The sequence below is a fragment of the Podarcis gaigeae genome (assembly GCF_964106915.1).
Source record: "Podarcis gaigeae genome assembly, chromosome: 3".
Taxonomy (NCBI): Eukaryota; Metazoa; Chordata; class Lepidosauria; order Squamata; family Lacertidae; genus Podarcis; species Podarcis gaigeae.
Genome location: NC_139680.1, coordinates 45,643,876 through 45,671,401, shown reverse-complemented (window position 1 = coordinate 45,671,401; position 27,526 = coordinate 45,643,876). Strand labels below are relative to the sequence as shown.

Below are 27,526 nucleotides of genomic sequence, written 5' to 3'. Positions count from 1 at the left end.
TTTGATGTAATATTTATGTATGCAATTTGCCATCCTCTAGGCTAGCATACAGTGAATGAACACACACTCGATGGAAACTGGCAGGACAGCTCCATGAACTATACCTGAGGCACACCTCAGACGGCATCCTTCAGCTTTGCCCTTCTGAACTTCTTGCTTCTTAAAAAAGTATAGGGAAAACAGTGCACATTCCAGCTGCAGAGAAAAGGAAGAAAACAAATAATAGTTAGAATTAAAAGCCGCAACTTTTGTTCACTGTACAGAAAACCCACCACTTCAAAAATAATCAATATATGTGGCAAAGGATATCGACATCTCTTATTAATGGAACAGACTGGCTGCAACAATTTGATGACATAATGGAGCCATACTAATAATAAAACCCTAGATACTTTTTTGTGGGTGCAAATTAAGATACAGGAAGTAGCTTTAGTAGAATACTCATTGCCTGATTGGTGCATAGCTTCCAATTTGTCAGTGTTAATTTTATGTGTATACTACTTTCCATGTGTACTCAGACGCTTTACATGAAGCTGATATTGTGTTACAATATTTAAAAAGTCAGCCCAGAAAAAATAGTCTGCAATAACTCAATAGTTACAGCACAACAGATACTTAATATGATGCATAACTAATACAAGTGTTAGATAAGATTCCACTAAACAATTCATCAAAAAATATTAGAGCACCATTCAAAAATGGTTTGCAAATACAAAAGAGAAACAAAAAATATTCCAACAGGAAGAGAAATACTTAATTAATACAGGTTATAGCAAAATCAATAATCATTAAACAAATCCACAGGACAAAGTGCATAATTAAGAACCAACAAGGCTACATTAAAATCCAATATTGACTTGTCCCTTTCACAAACTCGATTCATATGCTCCACCTGATTAAATATACCATCATATTATCATATTTTTCTTGCTTTCACCAGGGAAAAATACAACTAACTTTCCTTGTCTGCTCACAGGAGGTTAACAAATTGTGAGATTAAATTTTCCATTTAGCACAAAACCAGGGTCCAGGTTTGTGCTAAATGGAAAACCTATGACGTACAATGTGTAGCTGACACAAGTCTCAGGACTCTAGGAAATCTGAAAAGCATTATTTATTCCATACACACTGCTGGACAATTTTCTGTCTGCATGGCATCTTTTCCAAAAATTATTTCAGTACACTTCCAATCAGTTTTAACCTTCTGAAGTCTTAGTTGAGCAAAAGCATGAGAATTATAGCTTCAAACTTTTAAAATCTGATTTAAGGGCTGTTTATTTAAATCTCCCCCCCAAAAAAACAACAACCCTGCAGGAAATTTTGCAGAGGCATTTTAATCCAAGAACTGGAGGGTTATTGCAGAGATTCCATAGTCCCTATTGGGTTGCCATAAACTCATATTCTGAGTGCTCTTCATTTTTTTACCAGTTCACCTCACAGCCCATATCTGTCTAGTAACCAAAAAGTCTAAGCCGCAGTTAGAGGAGGACTGGATACAACAAGGAGTGGCAACAAAAAGATAGAGCCAGAGAGTCAGATGATGCAAGTCCATCAGTAATTGTTCCCACATGAGCCTTACTAGGTGTGTCTGCAGATGTTTATTTTGAAGCTTCCCTTCAAGCAAAGGTGAAACAGTGTTTCCAGCCACCCTTGTTTTCCACGTTCCAGAACAGACGTCTTTCAGCACCAGTATGTTTTGAAATGGGTTCACGCCTCAAGTGCAGAAAAATAAAGCAGTGAATATGCATATGTACGCATGCCGACCATAAGGCTTAACCTAACCATATGGCCAGAGGTTATAGATATCCAGCGATCTGCACAACTGATAAGTTTTACATTAAAAAATAATATTTATTCTCAGAAATACAACAGGAAGCTCTTCAATGTCATTCTCGTCCTCACATCTGAGAATGCTCCACATATGAAACACAGTGAAATGGCAGAATGCACTAAACCAGAGATAGCCTATTTGGTATTTCCATATGTTGCTAGACTACAACTCCCATCATCCACTGTGCAGGCTGATGGGAGTTGTAGTCCATAACTATGGGAAGGGGCCCCACATTGGCTACCGCTTGAATAAACCATTTCAGAGTATAGTAAAGGTGTCCCTGCAAACAGAACGAAAGTACCACAACAAAAGGACTGAGCTAGAATCCATATACTTAGTTTCCTTCATACAGAATTTTGTTTGTGTTTCATGTGGGGAAACATTCAAAAACTGTGCCCCTCACTGGGAGGTTTATACTTCAACCTATGTCCTCAAAAAATCTATCACTTCATTTTATTTTATATGTAGACCAAGACTAACAGGAGCTAGCAAAGAGAAAAGCAGAGCTGACAACTTCAAGCATTGTGAATCCAAGTTATTTTTCACCTTTCAGAAGGGATTGTTGTCTGAGAGATGAGGTGGTCTCACTCTACGTATTTACCCCATAATTGTGCAGCCCCCACCATCCATCACACCATCACTTTCATCATTCTATTAGACATAATAATATGTTTATGCTGCGTAGCAGATGCAAATGGGTTCTGCCCCAAAATCAGCATTTTGCACTATGTGCCAGCAATTTTAAAACCAAGAAAGTTCACAGAGGCACTACCTTCAGGGTTGCACTCTATTGATAATGTCAGCACGACCAGCAATTACTGTTTTAATAAGCCCAAGCATTCCCATGTAGAATATTTGATTCCAGCTGCTTTGATCTACTACACAGCAGTAGCAAACACTGCTCTGGAAAGGGTGGGCTGGCTTGAAAAGCACATTCTGCTCCAGGAAGGACGTTATGACCAGATTAAAGCTACAAACCCACAGGCACAGCACATCCCATGAAACAAAAACACTGAGCAATTTCAATCTTTCAAAACCACTAGGAGCTGTAGTGTGACTGATTTGTTAGAAAGCACAAATATTCCTTCCTTATTTGCTTTAGAGAGAGACAACAAACAAAATGCCCTTCTATTTTTTTTAAAGCTTTGTTTTAATTATTTTATTGCTGAAAGTCATACAGGTGACAGGCATTGAATATTCTCAGCAAACACACAGGAAAGATTTAAAAGCACAGTGGGGAGAACCAGAAAGCTAAAACTGTTTTTGTGTTATTTTTAAGTGCATAGTCAGTGCTGGAGGGTGTTAAGTAGGCTAAGATCTATACTGTACACAACTGAAATAGAATTTAAACCTCGTGAATTTAAACATTTGCAACAGTTCCAGTTGGATTCACTTGCTCATTTTATTGCCAAGAGTTAGAAAAAGCCAGGAATCTGTCTACATTTATTCAGTATAAAGCACACAGTGATGGGAAATGTTTTAGACGTAATAAGGACACCAACCTGGCCACTAATGTTATGAATTCTTTTTATATAATGTCCATCAAGTTAACTGTTGTTTGACTATAAGTTTCAAAAAATGTATTACTGCACGCAAGAACTAGGAATCACCGAACTGTCTTCAAAAATGGAAATAAGAGTGGCTAAAGCAAACATCATTTTTGTGCTTTTGTGAATTTGCTGCCAAACATGATCTCATGTGTAGGAAGACAGCTGAAGGTCTATTTCCATCTTCCCAACTTCAAAGCCAATGAAATTTATGGTCAAACATAGTACTGACAATTGCTTTTTTTGGTGGGCAGGGATAGTATTTAGATAGAATGTCCAGTTCATCACCTATGAAAAGTGAAGGGAAATCTCATACATACTATCCTTTATTATCAAATGCCAAGACAGTTTACAAAATATATTTAAACAGCATATATTCAAAGCAACAGTAACTCAAAGCATCAATGCAACAAAGTAAAACTAATCAAATAATCTTTAGAATTTCCTTAAATTACAAAGATGCATTCTCCACTCACATACAGAGGACTGCTACTTTCTCCCCACTTTTTAAAACAACAACAAATCTTGCTCCTGTGCATTTAATGGTACCTGAACACATATGCTTAGCAGGCGATGCCTTTTTCCTAGCCCCTTATCTTCATGGTAAGAAAAGCATTGTGCGCTACATTTCTGCATGTCTAGGTACTGTTAAAAGAATCCAGAGGAAGACCATTAAAAAATATGGCAGGCCAAGTAATGTTAGCATTCCTGTATGGAAGACAGTGCACTACTATGGGAGCTGCCTGTCCGCAGATGGAAGCAGGGCACAGAGAAGAAAAAAAGGAGGCAAAGGACACAGAACAGAGTAAGGGGGGCGGGATGTCAACAGCACTTACATGGCTGCTCAAATTCATCTTATTGTCAAAAATAGAGAGGTTGCTTAATATCTCCACCTCAAAATGTAGCAGGTAATAGGAAAGACCTCTGTCTGAGATCCTGAAGAGCCAGTGTCAGTCAAAGTAAATAAAAACTAGGGTACATGAAAAATTAGGAAGTGATCTTCCTGTCTTGGAACAGGAGTATGACTTCCCCCTATTCATGTGCTACTTATTCAGAGTTATCAAATCACAGCAAGAACCACCACAACTCCAAGGTGCCACTGCTCAACAGAGAGAACACAGCAGTTGCCTGGAAAGCGGCTGGGAAATGTACCATACTTCTGTGTACAGTGTTTTGAACTATACAGAACTAAGGAAATAACACCTGAGAAGAAGCAAGTGTCGCCTGACTTCATTTACAGGAATCTGCCTTATTCCATGTCAGACTATTTGGCTACCTCGGCCACTATTTATTGTCTGTTCTGTCTGGCAGCAGCTCCCCTGGATCTCTGGCAGAGGGAAATCTTCTCTGTCACTAGCTACCTGATTCTTTTAACTCTGGAGCCATCAATGCGTTGCCAATGGATGCCTCATGGCAATGTTAGGGTGATTGCCAGACTCCCCTCCATGCTCACTTGCTGAACAAAATGAGCTCTGTGGCTGCAATGTTTGCTTGGACCTTTATGTTGGGCCTTCTCTGTCTGCGTGGGTCTCCTTTCCATCCCAATCGGACAGCAATGATTAGTATTTGGATTGGCGTGAGAGAACAGAAGAGGTGAGCAGGATTCAGAGCAAGCTGAGCATTGGAGAGCTAGCAATCGTGACCCCTCTCCGAGTTCTCTTTCGGCCAGTCAAGTTAATGTCTGGTATTGGGAATTCTGCTAAAGGGGGGGCATTGGAAAGGTCTATAGGGGAGTGGGCTGTGGGTGGGAAAGGGTTTGGCACTGTGTGCCTCTTTCACTATTAAAAATCAGACATGCATCCTACTTTCTCCCTCTATGTGATTTGAAACATATCCATGTTTATGTAACAGAACATGTACTTTATTTGATATTTTGAACTGGATGGGGTGGGGGGAGATATTATTGATGGCTAGAGGAGCCTTCAGTGACAGGTCAGAGACAGGTTATAATGAGAGCATGTAGCAGTGTCTCAACTCAAGGTATACCTGGATGCAACCAATTTGGCCTGGTTTGGAGACCGAAACTCTGGTGGATGACCCATGCTGGAACATGAACAAGTGGAGTATTGCCGGTGGAGCCTCATCAACTTTAGATACCAAACACCTTCTGGGTTGCCTAGCCATGGTTGGACTGGAATGCAGGTTGGCAGCAACTACAGTTCTTCCTGGTGCAGTGCGGTTGCTTTTCTTTTTAGAAAAAAATAGTGCCGATACTCACCATGAAGTTGTTACAGTAAGTGCCACACTTTAAACATTTGGAGAGGGAAAGGTGTCAGTATTGCGTACCCTTGAGCAGCCCTAGAAAAAGGCACTGTCCTGATGAGTCATTCCCTGAAGGTGCTGAACTAGAAACTTCTGTTCCACCTTGTGCCTTTTGATTTACTGAGTGCTAAACAGATTCAAATTGGATCCTGTTCCCTACACAGAGCAAAGGCATCCTGCTGATGGCAGGGATTCTCCTCCCTCCTCCAATGAGAAATCTTTGTAATTGATAAATTTAAAATATTCCTAGAAAAGGGTAAAACATGTCCTAAACAGGCAACTTTCAGGAGAGAACTACAGAGGCAGGTTGTTGATTTTCTCTCCATACCCAGGAGAGAAACTTAGGGCCCATTCAGATGGCCTATTTATTGAGAATTCATTCTAATTTGCTTACATAAAGCTTACGCGGAGGTTAGTTTATATCCAGTATATACTGGGCAATAATTGTTATACGGGACCATGGGAAAGCAAAGCATCCGCTAAAAGAATGACATTCTTAACACCTTAATTCTTAATTAGGGTTGCCATATTGTGAAGATCAAAAAAGAGGACACATTTGTCAGCTTCTACCTATAACTGTGGATCGCTATGATGACTCTAGCCATGAAAAAAAGGATGTGTCCTGGAAAAAGAGGACATATGGCAGCCATATTCTTAATGTCTTCCCCAGGAACTGTCACAGGTGGAACAAAGCAAGTTGACAGTTGGCGGGGGGGGGGGAGGGACAGGGTACTTACTTATCAATACTTAATTCTAATTCAGTAATTACCTTGGGCATCTGTAAAATTAAAGTGTCAGGTTTTAGTATCCATGCAACTAACCGCGGCCGATATGAGGCTCAGCTTTCAATTCAGTACAGTCATACCTCAGGTTGAAGTAGCTTCGGGATGAATATTTTCTGGTTGTGCTCCACGGCGACCCGGAAGTAATGGAGCATGTTACTTCCAGGTTTTGCTGCTCACATATGCACAGACGCTCAGTGGCGTAACGTGGGGGGTGCCGGGGGGCCGGCTGCACCGGGCGCAACATCTGGGGGGGCGCTCGCACTCGCAGCTCTATCACTCATGGGTTAGGGGGCGCAAATTACTTGCCTTGCCCCGGGTGCTGACAACCCACCCACGCTACGCCACTGCAGACGCTCAATGTGTTCGCATCCAGAGGTACCACTGTATAGTACTCCTTCACACAGCACAGTTAACCTATGGAATTTACTCCTACAAGAAGCAGTGATAGCCAACAACATGGTTGGCTTAAAAAGAGAATTAGACAAATTTGTGGAGAATAAGGCTATCAGCAACTACTAGCCCGGGTGGCCATGATCTGCCTTCACTGTCAGAGGCAATACGCCTCTGAACACCAGTCGCTGGCAACCGCGGGAGGTGAGAGGGCTGTTGTGCTCAGGTCCTCCTTGTGTGCTACCCACAGGCATCTGGTTGGCCACTGTGTGAAAAGGATGCCGGACTAGATGGCCCACTGGTCTGATTCAGCAGGGTGTTCTTATGTTCCCAAACTGGCTAATTTAATACTTGTTTCTCTCTCTCTCTCTCTCTCTCTCTCTCTCTCTCTCTCTCTCTCTGTGTGTGTGTGTGTGTGTGTGTGTTTCCTATCTTAACTACCTAGCCCAAGCCTGGGTGTTGATTTACACAACCATTTTGACCTGACAGAAGAATCAGAATTGAAACGGAACATTTTAGGCAGGAGTCTATTCTGAAAGATTTACCTTTTGTCCAGACAGTTAGGCAGCTCATACTGAGTTGACCCATATTTCAAACACCCCTCAATTCAAAAAGTGGGTCAGCTGATTAAGGGCTGGCTGGTGATCTGTGCATGCAATGAACTACTCATGCATATATTTTTGCATGTGGGGGAAAAAAGTCACCTTAGGCTAACTTCATTGCAGGTTTCTCCCTCGGCAAAATGTATACACTATGTTTTCCACACTTAATTCCCTTGAACAATAATAAAATTAATTTACATTTTTAAATCGGTGTTATCTTCAAATATAAATAATATTTGTCAGAATTCTCATAATTAACTGCTGGTACTCTGGGTCCTTAGGGACCCCTATGACAACAAGGAGATATAAGTCGTCACTGCCACCTGATTTCACTGAAAGAGAACAAAATCAGCTTTATGGAGATTGGGTAGCAGCAGAAGGCCAAACAATTAGCACAGCACACTCTCATAGCAACTTTTTCCCTTGGGATCTTAAATGCTACCTACTTAAAAACCTAAGGCTGCTATTCTAAACACCCTTACTAACATATAACTTCTACTGAACACAATGGGACTTATTACCAAATAAATAGGCATATAATTGTACTGCAAGGATTAAGATTATATATTTCAATGCCAGTAACATTGGCTATTATTTGCACTGAAATATATAATCTTAAAAAGATTAAATGAGATCTTTTACACACCAAGTAATCTTTTTAAAAACCTCCTCGGTAACAATTTAAACTTTGCCCAGACGCTAAAATAATAGCAAGGTAACAGCCTAGTTTCAAATGACGTATAACTATAGAAAACATTAAATTCAGTCCTGTACAGTTTTTTAAGTAATCACAAAAAGAAACTCAAGTCAAAGATCAGTTTATATAGGGTTGGCACATTTTCCAGCAGGTCTGCTGTGTCCTTTAATGGCTCTATGAAAGACAAATTCATTTTTAAAAATAAATAAATATTTTTTCTTTAATAGAAATTCATAAAAGTAAGCTTAGTCCACCACACAACGATGAACAGCCTCACCTGACCATTTATGCACTGAAAGGCATTGAAACCCACAGGTTCATAAATCACCTAACAATTTTGTCCATTTTCCTGTTAAGCAACCTGAAGATTGGAAAGTACAGAGCACACACTCCCGGAAAGAAGAATAATTTGAAACAGGGATAGGGGAACCAGTCCAGATGTTCTTCATTCGGACTCCCATCACCCTCAGGCAGCACAGCCAAGGGCCACTGATGATGGGAGTTGTAGCCAGACAGCACCCCCATCCCTCATCTAAAGGGTTGCAGAGAAAGGAAAGTACCGTGGTAAACCACTTGTGGATTGAACCCCTTCCCTGCTCCCCGCTATTATGCAGCCTTGTGTTCTTACAGGCAGGGAGCAAACGCTAAGAGGCGGCCTAAGAGCCGTGGAGAATGGAAAACGGCGGCATTTCCTCACCTCCCGCTCAACAGGACAAGCAGCACCTGCCAAATCCCCCCCCCCTTTTTTTTTTTGCATGGCACAGAAACAACAAGAAAAGCAACGCTGCCATCCCAAGCACATTTGCTCCAGCGTAACTCTCCCCGCCCCCACCCCGGCCCGTTTCCTCCGTGGCGCTGTCCTTCCCCCCGAGCCCGCGCTCCCCAACGGGCTCCGCAGAAACCGAGCCGCCTGCGAGTCAACTTGAAACCGCACGCGAGGGCTGCAGCAGTGGCGCCGGCCTCTCTAAGGCGCTGTTTGGGGTTGCCCTGGCAACCGGGCAGCGCAGACGGGGCGGGTGGGGGGGGGGAGAACCCTCTTCGTTATTGGCTGAGGGGCAGCCCAGAAAGCTCCGCTTCACGAGCCGCAGAACTCAAGTGGACTTTTTTTTTTTTTTGCCTGCGGCACTGGGGCAATTAGCCCGGCTGAGGCGCTGCTGCAGCTGCTGCCGCCTCTTGCTAAGCAGGGCCCGCCGTCCCCTCCGCCCCGTGCCCTTCCGACCAACGTCACCAGCAGAACATTATGCATATATTTGTAAGGGGACCCCTCACCCCCCCCCTTGAGGGTCCATGAGCCGGTGGTTCAGCTGCCCGAGCGAGCGAGCGAGCGAGCTCCGCGTCCTAATCCCGCCGGGCTTCCCGCGCGCGCTCACCTCTCAAGGAGACGCCGCGTCCCGCTTTGTCCCCGGGCTGCTCTGAGGAGGAGCCGCGGCGGCGGCGGCGGCGGCCGAGGGAGAGAGGCGCCCAGCGAAGGCGCACTTCTTCTGGCAGCGGGACGACCTCGACTGCGCTCCACTCGCTGGTACGCGGCGGCGGCAGGAGGAGCAGCAGCAGGAGGAGGAGGCGCCACTCTTTCTCCCACGCTCTCCTTGCCTTGCCTTCCCCGCCTCCCCTTCTCCTTCCAGCCGGGTCTCCTCCTTGCCAGTGCGCAGAAGCAGCAGCGGCGGCGGCCACGCATTGTGAGCGGGCGGCGAAGCCGGAGGACGCCGAGCAACACACCTGCCGGAGGAGGAGGCGGAGCCTGAGGCTCCTGGGGCGGAAAAGGAGGCGGCCAGTGGAGGGAGTCCCGCCCGCCCGTGTTCAGCGCCGTCGCTTAAGCGTAGCTGCAGGCGCTTTGGAGGGGGATCAGGGCAGCCTGGAGTCCCACACAGCTCACGGGCCTTTCCAAGGGATCCGACCCTAGGAACCCATACCTAGGGGCCGAGGGGTCTTCGGGCCACCCAAAATATTTGAGGGGGGGCCCCTCCAAGTTGATGGGCATTGCCATTCACGTGGGGTGCGCGCGCCGCATCATGGCCCCTCCCCAATGTTTTATTCAAGTTGGCACCCCTGAGTCCAACGCAGACTTCCATACCCCTCTGTGGGCTCAAGAGGTTTTGTCCCAAGGGAAGAGGGCTCCCCCTTCAAACCCGTGTGCTGGAGTTATAGCTTCCAAGTGACCGTCAGTGTCACTATTTGGCAGCAAGTGACTTCAAATTGCTTTCTCTTATGCTGCCCGTTAGAACCTATTAGTTGTTGCAAAGTGAGTAGATTTAAGTATGCAATTCACGTGTGTGTGTGTGTTGTTTTGATCCAGTTTGCTCTGGAATATCACTGATGGAGTAGGTGGAAAACCCTGTCACTGCCCCCAAAAGTGATAGGGTGCAATGTAGAACCAAAGATCAAGCGCCACAATTTTCCTCTGTAAAGTTGCCATATCAGGCACTGCATGCAGTGTTGCCAACTGAAGAGGACAAAACAGTACCGTTTTGATCCTGTACTTTATCTCCAGTATTAATGGAATCCTATCAATTTTGAGACGTGCTTGGGGATGACTTAATTATAACCTAGGCAAAGTTCACCGGGTGGCGCTGTGGGTTAAACCACAGAGCCTAGGGCTTGCTGATCAGAAGGTCCGCGGTTTTAATCCCCGTGACGGGGTGAGCTCCTGTTGCTCGGTCCTTGCTCCTGCCAACCTAGCAGTTCGAAAGCACATCAAAAGTGCAAGTAGATAAATAGGTACCGCTCCGGCGGGAAGGTAAACGGCGTTTCCGTGCGCTGCTCTGGTTTGCCAGAAGTGGCTTAGTCATGCTGGCCACATGACCCGGAAGCTGTCTGCGGACAAACGCCGGCTCCCTCAGCCAATAAAGCGAGATGAGCGCCGCAACCCCAGAGTCGGTCACGACTGGACCTAATGGTCAGGGGTACCTTTACCTTTTAAAGTTCACCTGCTCTCATAACTCATGCTGCTCACAAAGAATAAAGTTAAGGTGCTGAATATTATCAGATTCATCTCTTGACAAAGCTGACCAGTAAGGGATTCAGAATGAGTTTAGCTAGAATAATGAGCCCAAGAGAACACTGGAAATGTTCATGAGAAGAAGAAAAATGAAGCAAAAGATTTAATTGCCTTAGACCATGTACAAAGTCACTGGGCAGTACTGCAAAAGGAGAACGTAAAGGGAAGAGGATTTATTTGCATTTTCTGTTTATGATTATGTCACCCTTTGAACTTCAAGGTAGCTTGTAGCCTACTTTAGTATTCACATTGGGCACATGGCAATCCAGTGACCTTGTGTTGATTGATAAAACATCTCCCATCTTCATCTGCACACTGCAGAGGAAATTTAGTAGCAGTGAGAAAAATGTATTCCAAGTGAGTTGCCTCACATTACCAATCTTTTTTTAAAAAAATTGTTTTGTTTTGTTTTTTGTGGTACCCCAGCTATCTAGTAAGCAATGTGAGGTGCTGCCTCTCCCATGTCAATCTTACTGTTAATTGGCAGGGCATGGAGAATAAAAAGGGTTCGACAGAGCTCAAACTTAAATGGATTGGTGGGGGGCAGACATCCTAAAAGGAATCTCTTCTTCAGGAATAGAAAAATGTTTGATTAACAGGTGTGCATTTAAAGCTTCAGCTGGTTAATCCCATCAGTTAATATCTGTAGCTGTAGCAATGAGTAATTATCAGCTGTCTGGCTAGCATTTTACCTCTGGAAGAATGTGTGGCTCTACAGTAAGATGCATGGTGATAGGACGCAATCAAATTGTCAGTACTTCTTCCTGGGATAAAAAAAGGTGGACAAACCTTCAGTAGCAGTTTCAAAAACCACCTGCAATCACCTACACTAGTTGTGAACATCATGCCAAATGATGATGATCTGTTAACCAGCATGGGAGAGAGAGAAAATAGCTGTCATGTGGCTAGCATCTGCTTCAAGGTCTGACACAACTGACACTGCTATAAAAGGAAAACATATTGCAAATCAATAAATGTGTTTGCTATCACCTCTTAAATAAGTAAAGATTGTAAACTCAGAGCTAAAAAGACAGATGGCACTTTGTTGGGCTCACAGTTAAATTCTCTCTGTCCTTTATTAATTACTTCCTACTCACACCTCTGAAGAACAATATTAATGGTGCAGTGCACCATCTGGAAAAGTTAGAATGTAGCATGCCTCCCCTATCCAAAACTGAAATGGCCTTAACCCAGTGTAAATTACTTACCCCAGCATACATCTCTGCTTACTCTGGGGTGACAAAAAGCCCTGCTAGTGTGAGTTACATCAAGTACTGTATAAAGGGAAAAGAGGGGACGAGGAGTGAGTGTATTGGGGCAGGAAGAAGGATAAACAATCCTCCAATTTCGCTATACAATATTCTAACTATTTTCATTTACTGGTCAGAGTTCATTGGCCACAGAGTAACTTACACCACCCCAAATGCCTGTGTATTTATAATTCACTCTGTATGAGTCAATGGGAAGGCACAAAATGAAGGCTGATATTTTGTGCTCCTGCACCCACACATGAAACCACCTGGCCAGGAGCAGTTAGGACATAACTTAACATGCACAGGAGATACCCCAGCATATCTGCCTGAATAGCATTGCTCTTACCATTGTTCTCCATAAGAACACAGTTCAGTACACCAGAGGGTTAACTCGTGGTTCTCTGGAAGTTGCTAGACTCTAATGTCCATCAACTCCAGCCAATATGGCCAGAAGTCAGGGATGATGGGAGTTATAGCCCAGCAACATAGGTAAAGGTAAAGGGACCCCTGACCATTAGGTCCAGTCGTGACCGACTCTGGGGTTGCGGCGCTCATATCGCTTTATTGGCCGAGGGAGCTGGTGTACAGCTTCCGGGTCATGTGGCCAGCATGACTAAGCCACTTCTGGCGAACCAGAGCAGCGCACGGAAACGCCATTTACCTTCCCGCCTTTATCTACTTGCACTTTAACGTGCTTTTGAACTGCTAGGTTGGCAGGAGCTGGGACCAAACAACAGGAGCTCATCCCGTCGCGGGGATTCAAACCGCTGACCTTCTGATCCGCAAGTCCTAGGCTCTGTGGTTTAACCCACAGCAACATATGGAGGGCCAAATATTTCCCTTCCCCGCCCTAGGCTGTGTTCAGGATTGCAGTCCAAAATTTGCATTTTCATGAACTGATTCACAGCCTGTCATCACTAGAATTCACAACTTTCAAACTGCTACTTCCTCTTTTAAGAGCTCTGGAAGTTGAGCGCTGTTTGTTTTTATACCAAGTGAACCAAAATAAGAGTGAGCATCTGGGGAAGAGGAAGACAATCATGATTATTTTTGATATGGGGGAGGAGGGCAATTCTGCTTCTTGTTTTCTGTAGTATTGATTGTGAAGAATCAAGAAACCAACAAATTAGCAGAAAAACAATAGAAGTCTTTTAAAGATAGTTAAGAAATAATAGCAACATCAGGGTGTGTGTGTAGGAGCTAGTTCATACAGCCATTTCTTTCTTTTGTGAAAAGTAACCACAGATTAATTTGGTTGTGAATAGAGACCATCATGGATGAACTAATGCAGACAGAACTTCATATTGCACAAACACAAACTATGTTTATGAAGATGGATGGTACTTAATTTTAATTTATTAAGTGATAATATGTTGTATGTATCTTTTTTCTTTTTTATCTTTATCTTTTATTTTTTGTTTGTCTTTATTATTGTTAATCTTTTCTTTTTTTACTATGTTTATCTACTGAAAATAATAAATATTATTTGAAAAAAAACAAAACAAAAACACAGGAGCCTTCAGTGAGACATACTGGTTATGTGATAGCATGATTCCTTAATAATTTACAGCTTTTGCTGATCCTCCAGTTCTGAATATGTTTTATTTAATACGAAACTTGATACCACTTAAACCAATGAGTAGGAATCACTGTTTCAAAAAATAGCAGCCAACCTGAAAGGATTGCCTTTGCCTCTTTTGCTTCACATTGTTAGCCAGACATACACAAGACCCACCCAATGTTATTGCACATTTTATGTCTCCCGCCACTGCCCCTCCAAATCCTTGGCTTTCCTGTAATTTATTTTTTTAAAGTATTTTTTTATTAAAGATTTATTGGTTTACAAAAGTATGTGCAATGTCTCTTTTTTCAAGTTACATTTTCTACAGTTCAGTTTCATTTGTTGCAACATTAGTGTTACATTAGGAAGAAAAGGGGGGAAGAGGTGGAGGGAGCCATAGTGGGTGGGGTTGGGGTTGGGTGGCGATGTTTCTATTTTACTTAATGTATGTGTAGGGGTTTGTGTCAGTGTCGTTTGTGTAGGTTCTCTTTGCTATTTGCTTGTGTTCCTTTGGTGGTGAGAGAATTTGGGGTTGGCCTAGGGTGAGGTTGCTTGTTTGTGATTGGCTGTGGTGAACTTTGTTTTCATGAGTGAGTGGGGTGGGTGGGCGCTTTGAATTAAGTTACTCATATTGATACATATGCTTTTGGCGAATTCTTGTCATTGTCTTGTTGGGCTGTGTATGTGATGAAGGGGAGCCATACCGGGGTGAAGGCATCTTCTTCTGTTTGTCCCCGTGTCAGTTTCAGTTTATTGGTTATGTTTCCCATACTATTACCACTGGTCCATGCTTACTCCTGACAGTTCTCTCCAGTGTCTGGTTATGATGTTTCCGGTTGCTGAAAGTAGGTGGGTTATGAGTTCTTTGTGATGTAAGTGGGCATTATCGTCTTGGAAGATGTCTAGTAGAGCCAATTCTGGGGCGATTTTTAATACAGTGGTACATCGGGTTAAGAACTTAATTCATTCCGGAGGTCTGTTCTTAACCTGAAACTGTTCTTAACCTGAAGCACCACTTTAGCTAATGGGGCCTCCCACAGCTGCTGCGCCGCCCCCATGTGATTTCTGTTCTCATCCTGAAACAAAGTTCTTAATCCGAGGTACTATTTCTGGGTTAGGGGAGCCTGTAACCTGAAGCGTCTGTAACCCGAGGTACCACTGTACTTCCTTAGTTATTTTACATATTTCTTGTATGGCTGTTGTCCAGAATAGTTGGATTTGGGGGCATTCCCACCATTGAGCAGAGAAGGTCTGCAGGGGGCTTCTCCTGTTTGCTTGAACACCAATAGAACACTTTGTTCAATTGGAGGGTCATTCTTCATCTGTGTCTCCAATCACACCAAGGGTTCTGTCTGCATTCAGATGAACATGAGGAGATGTCCTCTACAGATATTTTCCATGGCCAGGGACTGAGTGCACAGAGCAACATAGGAGTGGATAGTGCATGCACACCCTTGCCCATGGATACAAAATGTGTGTGTCCAGACAGACACCTTATGGCAGATCCTGCCCTGCGTGAGGAGTCTCTAGAATGTACCCTTGTATTTAGAAAGCCATAAGCAGGCATAGGCAAATTCGGCCCTCCAGATGTTTTGGGACTACAACTCCCATCATCCCTGACCACTGGTCCTGTTAGCTAGGGATGATGGGAGTTGTAGTCCCAAAACATCTGGAGGGCCGAGTTTGCCTATGCCTGGCCATAACCTTCTGGTAACAATGGACAGTAGGCTCCCCTGTATAGCTGTCTCCCAGCTAAGGAGTTTTTGCAGGTGAGAATTAGACACACAGGAATATTTATGTACCAGGAACGACCTGCTGAGACAAAATCAAGTTCAATTACATCACTTCACTAGCAAGGTATGAATCCTGTTACAGAACAAAAACTTAAGGTGAGTAGAATAGCTGTTTATACTCTGTGACCTTGAACAAGGAACACTTGGGATACATTTTAAAATAGCAAACCTGGGCTTCCTGATGAAAGAATGGCTAGAATCAGAGATACAAACGTAACATCTGCTATAAGCAAGGTCAACAAGCTGTAGAGCAAATAAACTAAAATATTTGGCTCACTGCTGCACCAAATACATCACACAAACAAATACATTAGTTATCACTTACAATATGGGAATATAAATTTGTTGCAATTTTCAGAATGCTGTATTTTGTTTCAAAATCTGCCTTTCAAAATGGTAACTCTTTGTATGATGTTTGAAACAATTATTTTTGCTTTGAAGTAATTTTGATTGTTAGCTCTTTTATTGTATTAATCGGCAACTAATTTAGGGAATGAAACAAATCAATTATGTAATGTTTTGACTATATATCTAAAGAGCTAAAAGGCATGTCGCTAGTGTTAGTTTGAGGGTTGTTTGAAAACCCTCTGCTTGTGTGAAATAAATCTGGTAAGCCACAATTATTATGAGCCTTGTGTTATCCCATGCTATGATTTTTTTATATTCGCTGTGCAACAATGTACACTGGGTTTTGTTAGGTGTAGGAAATTCTCTTATTTATGTAAACCACTTAGAGGTTGTTGCCTTCTATTCAGTTGTTTATAAATTTTGTTAGAATAAATTTCAGTTGATTTCCACATTGAATTTGAGGCAATCAATAATTGTGCAGCCTAGATGTGCAAGAGAATTTGTGTCTAAGATACTATTTGTGACTAAGAATTAAGACTAATACACAATAATCCATTTAACTCCTCCTCTCCTCTGCTCTTCACTAACAGTAGCCATTCCATCTGGTTACAATAGAGGGACAGATTGAAACAGAGCCTGCTCCATGTACCATTTAAAATACTACTCTCAGGGTTTTTTCAGGGGGAACTCACTGGAACTCAGTTCCATCACCTCTTAGGTGGGCGCCATTGCCTTTCTAAGAGAACAAAGGAGGTGCTCGTGGTGAGTTTCAGCACCTGTTTATCTGGAAAAGAACATTCCCTACTTCATTTGGTTCCTCCTCTTCCTGAACTGTTCCCACTCAGGAAGGTCATTACTCGAACTCTGTGACTTTAATAAATGGTGACTGACAGCACAATCCTAGCCATGCCTACACACCAGAAGTAAATCCTTTTGAATCCAATGAGGCTTACGCCCAGGTATGTAGGATAGGATTGCAACCTGAGTTTGCTTGTTACAACCTCATCCCTTTCTCCTTTTCTGTCAAGTCTTTTATATTTAAAAACCTGCTGGCAGGTGCTGTCGATAGGGATCTTATAGAAGCTACCCTGGCCATGTTTCAATTAACAGTAATTTGGAAATATTTGGGGAAAGTAGCATACTAAATAGCTTTTAAAAGTAAACATGTATGGGGTCTATGAGAATTTGGAAGAGCCAAAAGATAAGACAGTGTTGACATTTATTTCATTTAAGAGCTCTCGGCTTCAGATAGCTATGGTTCTTTCCATAAGGATAAGAGCCAAAGCAGTTTCACCCTCAAGCTGTGGATACAAACAGAAAGGAGTTTCTTTCAGATTGAATCTAGTTCAGGAGGTGGGAAATTGTACATCAACATGACCCCTCTACTGCAATGTCAGTAGTCCCAGAGGGTTTTTGTTGTTGTTGTTGCTAGCACCATTGTCTATTTTGTGCTTAAAATGGCACTTAATGAATTACATCACCTAGTCAGTTAAAGCTTGCAGCTCTAGAAACAGCAAATGAATAATACAAAATGTGAAGTTCATTTTGGTTTTCAGAAACAGCTGTATTTGTGTATTTTTCATTACAGCGTTGGTGTGCTCCTTTCTGTACCACTGGTTATATTAGAATAAGTAATTAAAAACAGATCTGAGTGGGAAAATGTGATTGATAATAATAACAATATCTGTCTGGATGTATGATATGCAGATTTTATTTCCTAAATGAATTAATAATACATTATTTAGAGATGGATCAGAACTATTAAAAATGCATCTGAGGCAAATGAATAGATAGATACCAGGTAGTGAACACTATTAAAATAATTGCTTTAAGAGCCATGCATAAAAGTAACATTGGGACTGACAGATTTTATGCCACAATTGCTTTATACCAGTGCTAGCATGCCCAAAAGTGCAAGTAGATAAATAGGTACCGCTCCAGCCAGAAGGTAAACGGTGTTTCTGTGCACTGCTCTGGTTTCGGTGTTCTGTTGCACCAGAAGTGGCTTAGCCATGTTGGCCACATGACCCGGAAAAACTGTCTGCAGACAAATGCCGGCTCCTTCGGCCTGTAAAGTGAAATGAGCGCCGCAACCCCAGAGTCGTCTGCGACTAGACTTAACTGTCAGGGGTCCTTTACCTTTACCTTAGCAGCTGTAGTAATGGGACAGCATGAGTTGCTATTGTGAAAGCTGATAATATTCTATACGTTTACATGTTCATTTCAATAAATGAAACCACAGCTAGACTGTGGCTGCTTTTTGCCTTAATGGGGAAACCTTTGACTATTGGTGGACTCTGTGCCAGTAGCGGGTGGCATGGTGGCAGCACTCAGCTGGTCTCCAGTCAATCACAGTGCTGCTGCTTACCAAGATGTAGAAGAGGAGGGGCAAGGCAGTGGTGAGGGCAGCACCGTGCAAATGCACTGGCAGAGCCAAACCAGTACATTTGCACTGCGCCAATCTTTCAACCGCCTTGCCCCTCCCCCTCTGCCTTCTGGTAAACAAGAGTGGTGCAACCATATGGAGGTCAAGGGAGCACTGTCCTCTGCTGCTCTGCGCATGTGTTTAGACTCAAAGCTGATTCTCCTGCACATCTACAAAGTGTGCTGTTTTAGTTGCACCCTGAATCATTGATGTGCTACTACATAAATGCATTTGAAGTCTTCTGATACAAAAATATTCATTCCTGAAATTTCTACTCCGTCAACATATCTGCAGTGACAGGCTGAGTTCCATGCTGAGATGAACAGCACACCATTAAAGTCCTATCAGCTGTGAAGTCAACAGAGAGTTAGTTGTGAGCTTGGATTGCACATCAGTTTCAGCAGTTCTGATCTACCTGTGAAATGAAGTCCTCAGGGAATGATTCTGTGAATTTCCTGTATCTTTTGAGAAATCAGTGTCTGTTCAGCAATGAAACCATTTGCCTGAGTAGACTTTTTTCCTGCAACAATATACTGTTCTGTTTTACTCACTTAGGCAGCAGTTCTGTGCACACTTATGTGGCAGTGAACTCATGGGACTTACCTCTGGAAGATCACATTCTTTTAACTGGAGATACTTGATACTGAATTTGGGGCTACTTGCATACAGAACATGTGTTCTGCCATTGAGTTATAGCCCCTATCCTTTTGGGACCCCCCCCTCTTTCTCTGTTAAAGGTAAAGGGACCCTTGACTGTTAGGTCCAGTCATGGATGACTCTGGGGTTGCAGCGCTCATCTCGCTTTATTGGCCGAGGGAGCCAGCGTACAGCTTCCGGGTCTGTGGCCAGCATGACTAAGTGAACCAGAGCAACGCACGGAAACGCCATTTACCTTCCTGCCGGAGTGGTACCTATTTATCTCCTTGTACTTTGATGTGCTTTCAAACTGCTAGTTAGTCTTATGTAGTCTCTTGAAGTATAGCTCTAATTGTGAACACACACATATATATTCATTTGATACCGCTGCCTATATAATGCCAAGCCATTCATCTCTCTATCCTGATTGGCAGACGTTTTTGAGGTTCCCAGGCAAAAATGTTTCTCTGTATAACTAGGCCGTTAGCTGATTAACATTCTATGGCTTTTTAATATTTGTGGGAAGAGGGTTATTGGTTTATTTTCATTCTTGTTTTATTATGTACTGCATGTTCACATTTTGATTTTTGTGAACCGCCCTGTAATCTTTGGATAAAGGGCAGTATACAAATTAAATCAATCAATCAATCAATCGATTAATAATAATAATAATAATAATAATAATTTGCACCCCTGCTAACGAGCCCTTTTAACTGGCTTAAACTTGGACTTGTACCTAGGGTTTTTTGTATGCAAAGCATGAACTCTACAATTAAGGTATAGCTTCTTTCATTGCGACCCAGCTGATTCATCTACACAAGGAATGATCTGAAAGTCCCTGTGGCATGTAAGCATACTTGGAATGATGGATTAATCATTCTGGTCTCATCAGAGAACATTCCACTGATTACCATGGATCCTGAATGCAGTTGCAGATCAATGATTTCCTAACACAAGAATGAAATGATGGGGGGGGGGAGGGGAATGAAATAAAAATATGTGTTGAGGAGTCTGAGAGCTAAGAGTATATACTGTACAGCACATCTTCCTAAAGATCACACTCCTGACATGGGATCTACAATGCAGGAACCAGCAACAAACATCCCTGACAGATGGCAGCCCAGTCTCTCCTTAAATAATAATAAGCAGTTGATTAGGATCCTTTCTAAGATATGTGACACTTGGTACTTGAAATCTCCACAATGGGGCATAATATAACTAGCCTTTAAAGTAGAAGAGGAATAAAACTACAGCATTTGAATGTATTCTTATGAAGCTATGGTGGTAAATGCCAGAATATAGCTGGCTTGTTGCCTGTAAAACATAAGCAGAAAGCTGGTCATTTTTGATAAGTTGTTGTGTCAGTCTATTCACATGGGACAGATGGCCTCCGGCAGATTCCAAGGCCAAGTTATATAACCATGCATCTATAAAGAAAGTAACTGTTCTCTTTGAGGAATGGTCCACGTGGGAAACCTCCAGCGGCAAGAGGGAAGTTGGCTGGAGAATAAGAAATGAGTGTGTAGCACTCAGCTGCCTCAATGGCAGTTAGATGCTCAAGGCTATATGTTAGTACAACAGCAGCCTATTGCATATGAAGTGATATCGGAAGTCATTGTGTTTTCTGGGAATTCAGTTAAGCGCAGCAACCTTGGAAATAATGTCTCTGGCCACAGCCCAACTACTCAGAATGAAATTCTCTGCATATATAAACCACGGGTATATAGCAAGGGTTTAGCTGCCTATTCAGATCACTGATCAGGGATGCTGTGCTTTGCAGACTGAATGAGTGTGGGGCTTACTTCTGAGCAAACATGCATAGGATCATGGCTCTGTACAAAACGGCCATAACCGTTTGAACGGGCAGAATGATGTCGTCTCAGGTAGCAGGTGCTGGGGTGCTATCCACCTTGAGCCCCGCCCCAAACCATTCCTTCCCATCGATGGACAAAGCAGTGTGTGTCCCATGGCATTACCTGCAGCCCTAAACTAGCCTGCTGCCATCAGGTACAGGGGAGGACACTCTTTTCACTAGGGCTGAAGAAAGAATCAGCTGTCGATCCAGTCAACTTCTCTACAGGAAACTGCCTTTGGCAGCTGAAAGTCTTAGACTGCCAGCCCTGCGTACAAACTGTGTTAGGAGACCCCAATCTGTATTAGGGGTGGGCATGCTGCTGGACTCTCCACTTTAGTGAGTCTATTGCTTTAATGATAGAAAACAGCATAGAAAGAATCCTATTCATATTAATTGCAGTTGAGGGGGAATGGTCCTTCAGTTCAGGACCATGGTGCTGTTGGGGGAAAAGGCTCACTTACACAATAAGGTACTATACATTTATTTATTTATTTATTTATTTGCAACTCACCTTGTGGGCATTTGCGTATGTTTTCATCCTATATATGCCTCCTCAAAAATAAGTCTCATTGAGCAGGTGTGGACTAGGACCTGACTCAACCATGAAGCTTATTGGGCAACCTGTCAGTCTCAGCCTAAACTGTGGTGGTGCAGTGGCTAGAGTTCTAGACTAGGAACTGGGAGACCAGGGTTCACATCCCCACTGGGACATGAAGGCTGCTGGGTGACCTTGGGCCAATTACTCTCCCTCAGCCAAACCTACCTCACAGGCAGTGTTTGAAACTCCTATCATTCTAGATGCATTTTGCGACAGGGAATTTCATTAGCGCAAGCAGTTTCTGAGCTCTGGGTGCAGTACTGTGCCATTAGAACTGAAGGAAAGGAGGGCTTTTTTCTGCCTGCCAACTTCCAGCCACTTTCTGAAGACTGGAGAAGAGATCCTCTTAAGAATATTAGGGGGGTGGGCAGGGGATGCATGGCTTTGTTTTTTGCAGTCTTGAGATGAGGACTAGACCATGTGAAAAATGGACTTAAGATTTTAGCTGCAGGTCATTCATTTTCAGCTTTGTATTCTTGTTATTAAAAAAGCACGCCTAGATGTTCCACTGTTAATAATAATAATAATAATAATGTTTATTAATACCCCGCCCTCCCCAGCCAAGGCCGGGCTCAGAGCGGCTTACAAGCAATAATAAAAACAAGTTGAATGATTACAACTTAAAAACAAAATTAAAATACAAGATTAAAATATTGAAACATTAAAATATTAAAACGTAGTCTCCAAAATGTTGCGCCCATAACCTAGGTTTAAGGTGCCGTTTAGCTCCTAGCTTTCATATCTGAGTTTCCAACACGGCTGTTATAGTTATATCTTGTTTTTCTATATAGTTTTGTTGGGGAGGGGGAGAACCTCATTTAGCTATGTATTTTTATTGTTTTTTTTATTGATTAAGGGGGGACAGCTGCCTCTCCCTTGGGCAAGTCTATGTCCACACATCCTTCCACTGAGTGCAAAGCGTCCGGCTGCCGGTCTACCCAGAGCTCCCGGCGGCGCCAGCCCGGCCTCCCGCCCGCCATGGGGCGCCCTGTTTCTCCCTGCTTCTCGGCGCGCATGCCCGAATAGGACGCGTCTCCGCCTCGCTTTCGGAAGTGGGAGGCGGCAGTGCGCCGGGATGATGGGCGCCAGGGTGACCCGCGTGTTCAGCAAGTTCAACCTGGAGAGCCGAGCCCACCGGGAAATCGCCAAAGCCAAGCCCGCGCCAGCCCCGCGGCACCCGCAGCCTGCAGACCGTGAGTTAGCCAAGGCGCGGCGCGCACAGCCGCTCCGCTTAAGCAAGGGGGCTGGGTGCCTGAGCCGCCCTGTGGCGCCTTTGCTCGGCTGCTCGGAACATTTGCAGCAAAAGGGAATCCTTTTCTGTGCTGGGGGCCTTTCTTGCAAGGGGCGCAGACGCAGCGCCCAAGGAGGGGCCCTGGTGACATTGGGAGCGCCGTCTCTCGCGCTCTGGACGTTTGGAAGTGGCTTGCGCGCTGTATTCCCGCGGCCTACCGGCCTGATTTGCAAGCTGGGAGCTGTAGTCTCCCTGGACTGGTGGAGGAAACCAGCAGAATTTTTAAAAAATGTTTGCCAGCCTACAATTCCCATCAGCCCCAGCCGCCACGGCCAGCGATCGGGGAGTGATGGGAGCTGTAGTGCATGAACGTGTTCCCTGCCCAGGCAGTAAGCAAGGCGACTGGGAACGCCAATGTAGACAGCTGTCAAGTGTTTTGCTGGGTTTCTTAACCATCTGTTATTCGAAGCTTTACCCACTCCCTCCTGATTTCTGTTCATCATGAACTTAAATTAAAACAACGGGGGTGCAGATCAAATATTTGCCGGTTTTGCGATGAATCCTGTTAAGATAGGGAAGGAAGGAATTTCTGGTCCGCTATCAGTAATTTATTTTATGCCATTTTTAACACAGCGAACTCTTAGTGTCTATGAGAGTATCTGTGGGTACTAGCTTACTTAGCCAGGATGCATGCCCTCTTCCTGAGAGCCCCTTAAAACAGTAAATTGTGATTGCAGAGGATGCCTCCCTATTTGCCAGTGTGGGGTAGTGGATAGAGTGTCAGACTGATGAAATCCAGGTTCATATCCCCACCTAGCATGAATATATGGTTCTTCAGATGCTGTGTGGCCAATGTCCAGGGATTATTGGAGTTGTAGTCTTGACAATCACATGTTCCTCACCCTTACTGTAAGCAATAGAACACTGGCCTGGATGAACTGTTAATAATCTTGCGCATTAGTGAGAAAACGGGGGAGAGAGAAATGGTAGCTTCAAAGCTAGTGCCAAAGCATTTTTCCTGAAGTGTACAGGAATATATACATGTGTGTGTTGTGAAAGTAGGTGTGTATTAATTCAGGCGTATCCTTACATGCATTATGAACTACTCTCCTGAGGGTTGTAATATTTTGCTTAAGCTGGGGTGGAGGGGAATTGAAATATATAACTTTAGAATGTGTTCTGTAATCTCTCCTTAGACTCCTTAGACACCGACAGATTCCAAGAAGAGATTAAGAAGAAAGATGACCACCTTCACACATTATTAAAGGAAGTCTATGTTGAGTCCAAAGATCCAGTTATGCATGTGAGTCAGGTTATCTTGGAATATGCAGGTGCCAGTTAAGCACTTTAACACACCAGTGACAAGCATAGTCATAGTTTTTGTCCATGTAAAGTTAGGTCTCATTTTGCTCTCTTGGATTGTGTGTGTACATATTTTAATCTCATTATCAATGCAGACAAATTATAATTATTATATAAATGCAGGAATCACATTTGCATCTGTCTAGATCAGGGGTCAGCAAGGTTTATCTTGCCTGGGCTGGATCAGTCCCATGGAGATTTCTCCATGGGCAGGATCGTGTGCCCGCCCGTGATTTTCAGTGTCTGCGCATGCGCAGACATGATTTTCGGCGCTGTGGAAGCGAGTCCCCGCACCGCGCTGCGCCAGTTTAGCGCAGCACACAAATGGGCAGCTCGGTTTGGGGGTAGCTCGTGCACCGGTCGAATGACCTCCGCAGGTGGCTTCCGGCCCATGGGCCTTAGGTTGCTGACCTCTGATCTAGATATATTCCACGGGCCTCCCGAATAGCTCCCTATTTTACTTAATTTGCTATTACTTGTGTTTTACAGTTCCCTTCACCATTCATTTTGGTGTTCCTTAAAAAAAAAATTCTTATATGCTAAGCCCAGGTATAAACCAGATATTTTTTAATATTCTCCAGTGTATTTTAGGATAGAAAGATAGAGCAGAGTCCTGTGTGATTTCCATGGGAAAAAGGTACTCTGGTTCGGGATTTTTCTGGTTTGCAATGATACACTTAATGATACAATACCAATTGAGTTTAATGGGCCTTATTTTTGATTTAATATGCATAAGATGGCACTGTCAATATGCCATAGTTCCTAGATGAATCTATCTGAGATTTCTCAGGCTGCAATCCCAAACATACTTAATAGGAAGGCCTTAATTGCAAGTGAGCATGTTTAGGTAATGGGTGAGTATCACAATCCTGTACATGTTTATTCAGTGGCAAGTCATTCTGTATTCAGTTGGGTTTACTGACCCAAGTGTGTATTGGTTGGAAGGCTGGGGCTTGCATGTGAAATGAGAAATTGCGTGGAGAAAGGAATCCCATGCTTTTAGGCTTATTTTAATACTGTAGTGTGCTTAGTGGGAATAATATTTTTTCAGGATCTGTAGTGAAGATAGGGAAAGAGTGACCTCCAAAGTTGGTGGGCTCCAGCTCCATAAATCCAAGCCAGCATGGGCAATGGTCAGGGATTATGATAACTGTGGTCCCTCCAGATGTTATTGGGCCACAGGTTGGTTAGCCACCCCTGGTTGAGACTGACAGGCAACCACTCTGCAGGGTTTCAGGCAGAACTCATTCGCAGTCTCTGCCATTCTACCTGGGATAATCAGTAAAAACCATATCCTCTGTCACAGCATTTTTTCATAACAGTGTAGTGGGGTAGGAGAGCTGAAAATAATGCAAATATATTTCACATCTGGCAACCAATGCACCCCTTGGGTTTCAGATAGTACATGGGTAGACGAGTCTAAAAAGGTCAGGACACAAATTTTCATGGCCCTCATTTACCAGGAGTAATGTTATTTAGCATTAACTCTGGAAGTATATCCTCGATTCTGACCAAACTAAGCCTCCTAGAGCAAAACGTCTCCTATGAGCTAACAGAATCCTGAGCAGCCATTGAAAGCTATTAAAATCTGAAGAAAACTCCTTTCTGCCTGGCCCATGAAGGTCATCAAATCAGGCACCAGGCAAGCCAAATAGAGAAGGTTAATTCCTCAATTAAGTCCCGCTTTCAGAAAAGAAATGGGTTTAGAATGTTTTAGTTACATTCTGTTGAAAGGGGGGGGGTGTTAAAAGGCAGGGGTAGGCCACATGGGGCCTTCCAGACATGGACTGCAGCTCTCATTAACCCTTGCCAGTGGCCAGGGATGATGGGAGTTGTAGTCCAAAGTTCCCATGTTGCCTACCCCTACCTTAACGGATGGAGCACGTGTAGCTTGTACACTAAAACCTAACTATTTTTTATATAATTTCCCCCACTCTAGGTGAAAAACAAAGGAGAAAGCCTTCCTTCTAAGCGAGAGGAACGCAGACTTACAAAAGTAGGCAATCTTGGTCCCCTGGATATTCAGTCTGTTCCTAGAGGCAAAGTCGCCATAGTTGAAGTCTTGACCCTTCTCCATAATCATCTCCACTCTCCGGAAACCTGGACTGCAGAGAAAATAGCAAAGGAATACTCATTAGAATTGAAGGATGTGACTGATCTCTTAGAATTCTTCATCCCATTTGCGGTGGAGATCTTTCCTCCTCAAGACAAAAAGCAGCTAAAGCCTAGATAAAAATGTCTGCCAAATCTTGACTGACCAAGCTGGTGTCTTCTTAATACTTCACATCTGATTCCCTCTCCACACATACACGCACACAACACCTATAAACTGTGTCTTATTTAAACGGTAACTGCCTTCTCTCTCACTGTTGCATTCATGAACCATCCAGGGCATGCTGTTGTGAAGTAGGAGGCAAAATATCAACAAAATCTGCAAATACACCCTAAGAATTCAAAAATTGGAAAATGTTGGCTGCGTGGGAGGTCATCTTTTCTGAAGCAGTTGTCTGTTATGCAGACCCCAGACAACAAAAATGCATTTTAGTCTGAGCTCTGCAGAATGTCTTGCCCTCATCGCATTCTGTAAATAGTTATAATTAAAGCAAAGCAGAGTTACAATGTGTTTATCTTCTGAGAAATGAGTGTGTGTCTAGTTCCTGTGTCTGGTCAAAAGGGGAGGGGCAAAAGAGCAAATGGGGGAAATTGAGTTAGGGTAGGCATTCTTTTAATTTTGGCTTAATTACGGAAGTTAGAAACAAATGGTTTTGGAACCAAAAACAATTTTGCTATGTGTTACTGGCTTACTGGCTGTAATTCTTTGTATGGAAGCCCTTGATAGCTGCTGCTGCCTTTTTGTCTTTGAATTCATGCCTTTTTATTATTGGCCACACACCCATGAAGAGCTGTATTGTCTGAACTTCTGTATTTTGTTCTAAGCTGTACTGGAAATCTATATTGATTCAGATGGAATTGCATTAGTTCCTGTTTTGTTGCCTGGCTGTTTCCTTTGTTTGGCTGTGCGTTACTATGTATATTTAATATGCACCAGAAAATTGACCCTAAAATGACCAGCAGCCTTCCCTATGAATAATTTCCCTTTAGATGCTAAAAAATGACATGCCCCCTGGACCTTTTCACAATTGCCTTATAAAAAAAAATAAAAGGAATACCAACAGATGCATCTTGAGAAGGCCCCTCTTCTGCAAAAGTATTAAAGGTAGAGGAAGCCTATGTTCTATATGGCGTTTACTTGTAAGTAAACATCATGGTTCCCAGCCTGGGTATTTTCATTGGTTTTACCTCTCCTTTATGAATGTGTCTCAACGATGCAGTGGTACCTCGGGTTAAGTACTTA

General features: G+C 43.3%; 2 protein-coding genes across 4 annotated transcripts in view; one reads left to right on the top strand and one right to left on the bottom strand.

The window, feature by feature from the left end:
• KLHL32 (kelch like family member 32) overlaps positions 1-9,838 on the bottom strand; it is a 66,760-nt gene extending 56,922 nt beyond the window's left edge. Inside the window, exons 1-2 of one of the 2 annotated variants that reach the window (XM_083731278.1) lie at positions 9,485-9,838; positions 105-195 (exon numbers count right to left, since the gene is read on the bottom strand). In XM_083731278.1, coding sequence (XP_083587404.1) covers positions 105-127 — 23 coding nt within the window. In that variant the 5' untranslated portion in view covers positions 128-195; positions 9,485-9,838. The remainder of the gene's footprint in view (positions 1-104; positions 196-9,484) is intronic. The other variant, XM_083731279.1, reaches the window with a different exon arrangement.
• A 12,773-nt stretch (positions 9,839-22,611) lies between these two features.
• NDUFAF4 (NADH:ubiquinone oxidoreductase complex assembly factor 4) lies at positions 22,612-27,141 on the top strand. 2 transcript variants are annotated; one of them, XM_083733977.1, is made up of 3 exons: positions 22,612-22,771; positions 24,015-24,112; positions 26,111-27,141. In XM_083733977.1, the coding sequence occupies exons 1-3, from the start codon at positions 22,654-22,656 to the stop codon at positions 26,402-26,404; spliced, it is 510 nt and encodes a 169-aa protein (XP_083590103.1). In that variant the 5' UTR covers positions 22,612-22,653; the 3' UTR covers positions 26,405-27,141. The 2 variants fall into 2 exon arrangements, with proteins under 2 accessions (XP_083590103.1, XP_083590102.1); XM_083733976.1 differs by having other exon boundaries at positions 24,006-24,112; positions 26,111-26,793.
• The last annotated feature ends 385 nt before the right edge of the window (positions 27,142-27,526 follow it).

What these genes read in the sequence shown, in the direction of transcription:
- NDUFAF4 (XM_083733976.1), top strand. Translation starts at nt 22,654, where the DNA reads ATGATGGGCGCCAGGGTGACCCGCGTGTTCAGCAAGTTCAACCTGGAG. An exon ending in GCACCCGCAGCCTGCAGACC is followed by an intron (nt 22,772 to 24,005) that starts GTGAGTTAGCCA and finishes ATCTCTCCTTAG; the next exon opens with ACTCCTTAGACACCGACAGA. An exon ending in CCAAAGATCCAGTTATGCAT is followed by an intron (nt 24,113 to 26,110) that starts GTGAGTCAGGTT and finishes CCCCCACTCTAG; the next exon opens with GTGAAAAACAAAGGAGAAAG.